This window comes from Phalaenopsis equestris, unplaced genomic scaffold (genome assembly GCF_001263595.1).
Source record: "Phalaenopsis equestris unplaced genomic scaffold, ASM126359v1 Scaffold000320, whole genome shotgun sequence".
NCBI lineage: Eukaryota > Viridiplantae > Streptophyta > Magnoliopsida > Asparagales > Orchidaceae > Phalaenopsis > Phalaenopsis equestris.
In genome coordinates this window covers 435,974-445,372 of record NW_018164762.1, presented here as the reverse complement: position 1 = coordinate 445,372, position 9,399 = coordinate 435,974, and the positions used below count along the sequence as shown (strand labels likewise).

The 9,399-nt window shown below is 39.9% G+C and overlaps 1 protein-coding gene across 13 annotated transcripts in view; it reads left to right on the top strand.

Annotated features, from left to right (window-relative positions):
• The first annotated feature begins 3,137 nt into the window (after positions 1-3,137).
• Positions 3,138-9,399, top strand: part of LOC110025665 (protection of telomeres protein 1a-like) — a 95,104-nt gene continuing 88,842 nt past the window's right edge. For all 13 annotated transcript variants that reach the window (XR_002294145.1, XM_020726267.1, XM_020726261.1 and 10 more), the window contains exons 1-2: positions 3,138-3,353; positions 5,496-5,632. Coding sequence is in view for 12 of the 13 variants with exons in the window: in XM_020726267.1 (XP_020581926.1) it covers positions 3,224-3,353; positions 5,496-5,632 (267 nt within the window). In the remaining variant the exon portion in view is untranslated. The remainder of the gene's footprint in view (positions 3,354-5,495; positions 5,633-9,399) is intronic.

Here is a 9,399-nt window from a genome sequence, read left to right as displayed (position 1 = left end):
CTAGACCCTAGACCCTAGACCCTAGACCCTAGACCCTAGACCCTAGACCCTAGACCCTAGACCCTAGACCCTAGACCCTAGACCCTAGACCCTAGACCCTAGACCCTAGACCCTAGACCCTAGACCCTAGACCCTAGACCCTAGACCCTAGACCCTAGACCCTAGACCCTAGACCCTAGACCCTAGACCCTAGACCCTAGACCCTAGACCCTAGACCCTAGACCCTAGACCCTAGACCCTAGACCCTAGACCCTAGACCCTAGACCCTAGACCCTAGACCCTAGACCCTAGACCCTAGACCCTAGACCCTAGACCCTAGACCCTAGACCCTAGACCCTAGACCCTAGACCCTAGACCCTAGACCCTAGACCCTAGACCCTAGACCCTAGACCCTAGACCCTAGACCCTAGACCCTAGACCCTAGACCCTAGACCCTAGACCCTAGACCCTAGACCCTAGACCCTAGACCCTAGACCCTAGACCCTAGACCCTAGACCCTAGACCCTAGACCCTAGACCCTAGACCCTAGACCCTAGACCCTAGACCCTAGACCCTAGACCCTAGACCCTAGACCCTAGACCCTAGACCCTAGACCCTAGACCCTAGACCCTAGACCCTAGACCCTAGACCCTAGACCCTAGACCCTAGACCCTAGACCCTAGACCCTAGACCCTAGACCCTAGACCCTAGACCCTAGACCCTAGACCCTAGACCCTAGACCCTAGACCCTAGACCCTAGACCCTAGACCCTAGACCCTAGACCCTAGACCCTAGACCCTAGACCCTAGACCCTAGACCCTAGACCCTAGACCCTAGACCCTAGACCCTAGACCCTAGACCCTAGACCCTAGACCCTAGACCCTAGACCCTAGACCCTAGACCCTAGACCCTAGACCCTAGACCCTAGACCCTAGACCCTAGACCCTAGACCCTAGACCCTAGACCCTAGACCCTAGACCCTAGACCCTAGACCCTAGACCCTAGACCCTAGACCCTAGACCCTAGACCCTAGACCCTAGACCCTAGACCCTAGACCCTAGACCCTAGACCCTAGACCCTAGACCCTAGACCCTAGACCCTAGACCCTAGACCCTAGACCCTAGACCCTAGACCCTAGACCCTAGACCCTAGACCCTAGACCCTAGACCCTAGACCCTAGACCCTAGACCCTAGACCCTAGACCCTAGACCCTAGACCCTAGACCCTAGACCCTAGACCCTAGACCCTAGACCCTAGACCCTAGACCCTAGACCCTAGACCCTAGACCCTAGACCCTAGACCCTAGACCCTAGACCCTAGACCCTAGACCCTAGACCCTAGACCCTAGACCCTAGACCCTAGACCCTAGACCCTAGACCCTAGACCCTAGACCCTAGACCCTAGACCCTAGACCCTAGACCCTAGACCCTAGACCCTAGACCCTAGACCCTAGACCCTAGACCCTAGACCCTAGACCCTAGACCCTAGACCCTAGACCCTAGACCCTAGACCCTAGACCCTAGACCCTAGACCCTAGACCCTAGACCCTAGACCCTAGACCCTAGACCCTAGACCCTAGACCCTAGACCCTAGACCCTAGACCCTAGACCCTAGACCCTAGACCCTAGACCCTAGACCCTAGACCCTAGACCCTAGACCCTAGACCCTAGACCCTAGACCCTAGACCCTAGACCCTAGACCCTAGACCCTAGACCCTAGACCCTAGACCCTAGACCCTAGACCCTAGACCCTAGACCCTAGACCCTAGACCCTAGACCCTAGACCCTAGACCCTAGACCCTAGACCCTAGACCCTAGACCCTAGACCCTAGACCCTAGACCCTAGACCCTAGACCCTAGACCCTAGACCCTAGACCCTAGACCCTAGACCCTAGACCCTAGACCCTAGACCCTAGACCCTAGACCCTAGACCCTAGACCCTAGACCCTAGACCCTAGACCCTAGACCCTAGACCCTAGACCCTAGACCCTAGACCCTAGACCCTAGACCCTAGACCCTAGACCCTAGACCCTAGACCCTAGACCCTAGACCCTAGACCCTAGACCCTAGACCCTAGACCCTAGACCCTAGACCCTAGACCCTAGACCCTAGACCCTAGACCCTAGACCCTAGACCCTAGACCCTAGACCCTAGACCCTAGACCCTAGACCCTAGACCCTAGACCCTAGACCCTAGACCCTAGACCCTAGAAGATCAATATGTGGAATTTCAAGTTGAGTAAAGAAGAGTTTTGAATTTCTAATGGTGAGGGTACCTTTTCTAGTTTTCTAAGACTAGTCTATTGGAAAATCTTATGGCTAGACCTAGGTTACTAAATAAATTTCTAGACCTCAACAAAAAATGAGGTCAATAGTCCTTCTTGGCTAAAATCGACATTCCGGACGCATTGGCGCAGTCCGTTTCATCATTCGGGGTCGTTTGGGCCACTTTTTCGATAATCGCGCCAAAAATGATAATTTGTACACTTTCACCCCACCCGTGAAACCGTAGCGAAGTAGATCCCCCGTAAGTGAAATCGACGTTCCAGACACAATGACCAAAAATGATAATTTGTACACTTTCACCCCACCCGCGAAACCGTTGCGAAGTAGACATCCCCGTAAGTGAAATCGACGTTCCAGACACAATGACGGGGTCCATTTCATCATTCGGGGTCATTTAGACAACTTTGCCGACGATCGAGTCAATTTGAGTCAATTTCGCACGTGACACGAGACAAAATATTCGTTGTCCCGATCAGAGCGGTCAATCGTGCTAAATGTCGACCGGTCTTCGCCTAGGCGAAAGCCAAAGTCTAGCAAAATGGTCATGACTATGTGTCCCTCAACACGTGTCAAAAAGGTCTCAAGCGCGTGTCTGAACTATCAGATGTTATGGACGGACCGTAGACTATCCCGAGTCAAGCAGGTGGACACCCTACACTCGTGACAAGCAGGTGGACACCCTAAACCCTAAACCCTAAACAAATGTTATTCCTGAGTTATTTTTAGATTATTTCTGAATTATTTTGAACAAATAATCAAAAAATAAAGACTGCGAGTTATTTTTAAATTATTAAAAATAATTAAAAAATAGTGACAGTTTAGGATTTAAGATTTAGGGTTTAAGGCTCTCGGTACAGAAAATTAGCTCCAACATCAAGAATCACCTCGATTAACATTTCTATTTTCCATTGGGCAGTGGCGTGGCTGCTGCGAACCTGTGATCCCGAGGGAGCTACGTTAATGGCGGCATCGTCACGCCGAAGCTTTTACCTTACCATAAGGGATATAAGAAATTCACCGATTGGCTCAAAGGTGAACCTAATTGCGAAGGCCATAGAGATCGGTGTCCCCAGGAAGTCCGGAGGGAGCGGTCTGCTTCTCACTTGAGTTTAATATAACAAATTTTACGCGTTGATGCTTGCACGCTTCTAGATATTAACAGATTCTTATGGCTTAAGGCGGAGAATAGAATGTTTGCGGTTCCTGGCCTGCTTTCCATTTTTCTCTCTTATTATTATTATTTTTATCACATTTGCTACTTGCCTCTTATCTTAACACTACTGCGGAAGATTTTGCTTAGCAAGAAAGGTGCTATCTTTCTTCGATGATGCTTGTTTTTGTAGGTTGAATCTGTCGTGCCTTTAATGTCTTATTTATGCATATTTTTTGTGATTTTATTTGTACAATTAGGACTGAAAGCCCATGGAATTGAATGAGATTTTTATCTCAGAAGAGATATGTTGCAAACATAAAACTTCAAACCCAGCCATTTAATTTCCATTGCAAATGAGAGGAATGCCAGAATCACTTGGCAGTTGCTGTGCAGTTTAGAGTGAAGAGATTCTAATTTGAATTAGAAATTGTTATTTTGACCCACAATTATTGAACCAAGGTAAAATGACACTTTTGTAATGTGGTACCGCTCACCTACAACATCTCACCTATCGCTCACCTACCGACCACCTACCTCTCACCTATCACTCTCTTGCTTCTATAAATAGAGAGGGTGTGAGGCTTAGGAGAGCGAGAGAAGAGATCTTAAGCTACCACAAAGGAGGAGAGAATAACTAGAGAGCTAGAGAGGAGGAGAGCATCTTTAGGCCTTGTATCAAGGTGTCGCTTGAGAGGGAGGCCATAGAGGGAAGATAAGGGCTCATCTCTATGTATAAGCTATATATTCTCAATTTCTTTTGCCTTAGTGAACTATTTGATTGATTCCCTCCCGTGGACATAGATCCAGTTTGATCGAATGATCGAACCACGTAAACGATCCGTGTTTGCTTGTGTTCTTTGCGTCTCATTTATATGCCAGGAAGTACATATCTCATAACAAAAATTAAAATCATATTTGTGAATTGTGGTGGAGCTTTAGAAGGTCAGACAGTCTATGGGCTTTGTTTCTTATCAGAGAATCTAAAAATGCTCTAAAAGATTTTTGAAGAAGTATAAAAAAAAAATATCGTAGAGGCTGTTATAGGAGACCGATAATCTTTTGAGGTTGTTGGGGTTCTTTATTGACATTAAAAGAAGACGCACAAAGAAAATTATATCATATAGAAATGAAATTTAGGGAGGGGGAAAAAAATAATGAAGATAAATTATTTTCATAAATATTTAGAAATAAAATAAGGTCCAATTGGCCGTCTGAATTGCAGCAAGTCGAATGAAAACATCTAACTTTCGAATGAAAACATCTAACTTTCTTTTAACATGGGTGTTATGCCTCAATATTTGGTCTTCAATGGATTGGAAGTTTGACATTTATTTTCTTCCCGCTAAGCATCAAGCAATGCAATAGCTAAAATTTAAACTGCTACCTGCTGATGTTTTACTTTTCCATACTTGGGTTGGAAGTTTGACATTTATTTTCTTGTTTTCACTATATTTCTACATTATACTACGTTATATCAGGTATAGAATATTGAAAAACTGGTTTTTTTCATTTGAATCTATTTGAGATCATGTCTGAACAGAAGTAACATTTTTTACTTATATGAGTTTGTTTATAAACCTTCACGCACACATGCGCGATCACACGCGCGCACACACACGCACGGAGAGAGAGAGAGATTATGAACATGCTTCTAAAATGCACACATAGAGACATATGCATACATATATACCGAGAGAGAGAGAGAGAGAGAGAGAGAGAGGGGCGGGAGGGAGGGATCATACACATGCTTCTGAAATTTATCATATTTACAAAATTTATACACATATAAAAGAATAGCAAGACCACTTTCAAACCATCATGATTTAACGAAAGCTAAAATTATGGTTTGGCATTTTGTTATAAAATTCAATATATGTGTGGAGATTTGATGAATAGAACCATAGAAGCAAGAGGTTTATTTGTTTTCTAAATAATTAAAATTTGAGAGTTATGTATGAAGTCCCTCCTCTTTTATTTATTTATTTTTGGGATGTCCTCTCTTATCAATTCTCTTATATATGATGGGAAACTTTCATTTATGCTCTTATTCTAAATTTAGAAATGGTGGCTGCTTTGCAGATTATTTTCTTACATTGAAATTGGTTGATGAAACGGAGCCAACTCCAGGCTTTTCTGTGAATATTTTTGAGGATAACCTTGAAAAGCTACCTAGAATCAAATTTCCTGGTGACATAATCAGCCTTCAATGCGTCGAGGTAGGCATTACAATATTTGTATTATACCTTACAACCTCGCCCTCATTTTACCTAAGATTATTGGGGGGCTTATTTTATTTCTTATTTTTCTCATGTAAAATTCTCAATAAACTATCGCATACTGTCAAGAAGTTCAATTCCAAATATTTTGGACAATTAGTTTAAGTTTGGCTAGAGAGTAATGACACTAGAAAGGTATTTGAGAAACGAATTTCATGAGGAGGTGATTGTGTTAATAACAGTGAAAATAAAAATAAATAAAATGATATAGGTATCATTCGAATGAAACTCATCGCTCACGGGAATCAAAACAATGAATACTTTCCCTCATTTCATTCTACCACACATGTGAAGGAAGCAAATGGATTGAGAAAGAGGGAGAAGAAAGGGGAAAGTGACGACACATGTAGGAATAATCGACGTTGGTTACGATACCATGCGAACCCTAACCAAAGCCCCGTATGGGTTTGAGTGGCTTCTAGGAGGCTGTTAGGTTCAGTCGAGTAGCTCGAAGGGGGAGTAGACGGATCGTGGGTGAGGCCGAAGACAACACACAAGCAACCGACCGACTTATGTGTGCTTGCCTTAATCCGATAAAGCAGATCGAGCAAACGAAGTTAAATCGAACATGTGAAGTGCGGGACTAAGGGAGCAGGAGGAGAAAGAGCAGGAGTCGAAGTTGGAGAAGTATTGGAGGAAAAGAAGGAAGAAGATATTGATTTGAGTGAAGGAGGAAGACGAAATATCAGTACATGAGCTCGTACACTTCCACGTTTATTGTCCTTCGATCTCGATTCTCTGACAGAAGCCATTTGTTGATTATGTGAGGCAAGGAGGAAGAAGAAGGTGATGGAAGTCTCTCCAGCGACCATTTTGGGGTCTAGGTCAGAATTGAGTATACTTGTTTCTGACGATAGGCAAAGATGAAGTCGACAAAGGAAAGATTAGGGTGGAGACGAGCAAAATGGCTTTTGAAGGGCTCGTTGTCGAAGCCGAAGGCATTGAATCATTGGAGAAGAAGGGTGGGCACTGCGCGGCTTTGTGTGGGTTAAAACAAAACCGTGGTATGGGTTTTATGAATTTTAATTTATCAATTTAATATATATGTTTAATTATTAATTATTACTAGCAAGATTTAATTAAATCAGGATTCAAGCTATAGAAGTTTCACCTTTGGATTGAGAAAAGGGTGTCGGCAACAAAGAAATGTTAGTTTGATTTATTTAAGTTTTATTAGTTTATTAAATTGAATTTTTATAAAAATGTTAATAAGAATTTTATGCAAATAAAAAAAAAAGAAAATAATAAAATAAAAACAAATTTAAATCTATGAGCTAATATTATATTTAATGAATTTAATGTGAATTACTACTAATAATAAATGATTATATAATATAAATGTATGTATATTTATATAAATCTTAAAGCCTAATTGAAAAGATATAAATTACATAAAATAACCAGAAAGTTAAATTAGGAGGACTAGTATATTTATTATCAAAATTTTATAAAATTTAAATTGTTTGAAAGAAATAGTTAAATTTATAGTATGAAATGAATATAATAATAATAATAATAATAATAATAATAATAATAATAATAATAAAATAATTCTTATTATATGATACATTAAAGTTTATATAAAGACAAATTTCCTTCTAATAATAAGATTAATATATATTAAATTAATAATAATTTTTTTTGCATTTGATTATAGGTTTTTATTAGAGATAAGTGAAGAAAATGATTGACAAGAGAATTATCAGTGATTGAAGTGAACACTCTTACTCTTAGATTTATGATAATATTTTGTTTTTTCTCAATCAATTGCATTAATAGTTATTGATACCTATAAATTCATATATCAGCTTATCCTGATTTTTATGCTCTTCTTTTTATTGATTATATCTGATTTTTATGTCTTTTTATAGTAAAAATTTTTGTATGCTATTTAAAGATACATATATTATATTGTATGACATATGATAAACATATGAATGATATATATATAAATATATATGTTTGAATGTTTGTGATTAACTATGGTCTAATTCATCTTTTTTTTGGTACTAATGGAAGAACGCTAAGGTACCCATACACAAATAAAAAAAAAAGATATTGATATTGATGCTCTTTATTTAGTACAAAGTTTTAAATGGTACTCATGTGACAATGTATGTATATATATATATACATATATATATATATTAAAAAGATATTGATATAATGTTTATATTACCTCAAATGATTATATTAGCTAGTACTGAACTTCAAATGCTCTTAAATTGACTTAAAATTTAATTGACATGTATATTATCTTTTTTTTTATTGTATTACTATAGTCTAAAATTATGAGCATTCACTGATTTTATTTAGTTAACTCATTGTTATTTTCGGACTCGACTGGTGAGCACCACAAAGTCCTGCATGTACTTCTTCGATAGTATCCTGTGCTTTTGCCTGACTCAAATACCACAGCGACATCTAATCGAACGATCGCCTGTAGAAGACATTGTCCACCATGGCGTATGACAAGGGTTTTTTTGTATCTCATGCGCTGTTGACTTATCGTCTACAGTTTTCCTGTTTACAAATAATCTATGAACGATTGACGCCAGTCCTCTGTAGACTCGGTAACCGCTATCAATGTTTCTTCCTTTCCCTCTCTATGGAAAGAATCCATGTCAATTTGGGATAGAGCCTGGAGTCCTTGGACTATTATATAGATGATGTCCTCTTGTGGGCATGCAAATTTTTTAGCAAGCTTGGCCAAAGCATCTCAAGAGTGTTCTCTCCTCGAGGAATTTTATAGAACATCACATTTGGCATCTGTTCTAGAAAGTTCATTGTGTAGTGGTGGTACTGTTCCAATTTGAGTTTCAGAATCTTGTACTGTCTGACTATCTGTTGAATTATGAGCTGTGAATTGTCATAGATGTCAATATCCATTATGTTCATTAATATTGCCAACCACAATCTTGTTATTAGTGCTTCGTATTCTACCGCGGTGTTTGTGCACGACTCTGTTAAATGGTAGGAAAACCTTAACATTCCCCAACCCGGTGTGATAAATATTAGTCCAATCCATGCTGGGCACTATTATCTGCAATCCTTTGTCTTTCCAATCCCATGTGTTTACCCAACTAACTCCTAAGCTTTGTCTTTCCAATCCCATGTGTTTACCCAACTAACTTCTAAGCTTCGATTTTATTTTATTTATTTATTTTTTTTTTTTTTGCATTAGAATGCCGCATGCTATATACTTAACCAAACCTATAGGTCTTCCAAGTTTCTTGATCGTTTTAAGAGGAAGTGGCTGCTCTCGACACATACTATTCCAAGAATTGTTTTAAATTTGTTTAGGGTTTGTCCTATACGAACCATTCTTTAAACATAACTCACTACTATCAAACCGACAACTTATTTTTTTATACTCCATAAAAAAAAAAAAGAAGACCAGCTATGTGACATGCAAGTACACAATAATAGTATGTCTTATATTCATCAATTGAAGCAAAATAAGGGATTAAACTTCACCCCGTATCCAGTTAAGGCGAGAAGGAAATGTATTCTAGCAATTGAGTGGTATGTATGTAGCGATTCCCTCAATGTCCAAACCGGCCCAGATAAGTCAGTTCACAAGGAGACTTGCTCATGTGAAATATTGCATGAATAATTTTCACCCTCGTCCACAAATAAAAAGTTTAGGACCCATAAATCTTTCTAACAGTAATATATATATATATATATATATATATATATATATA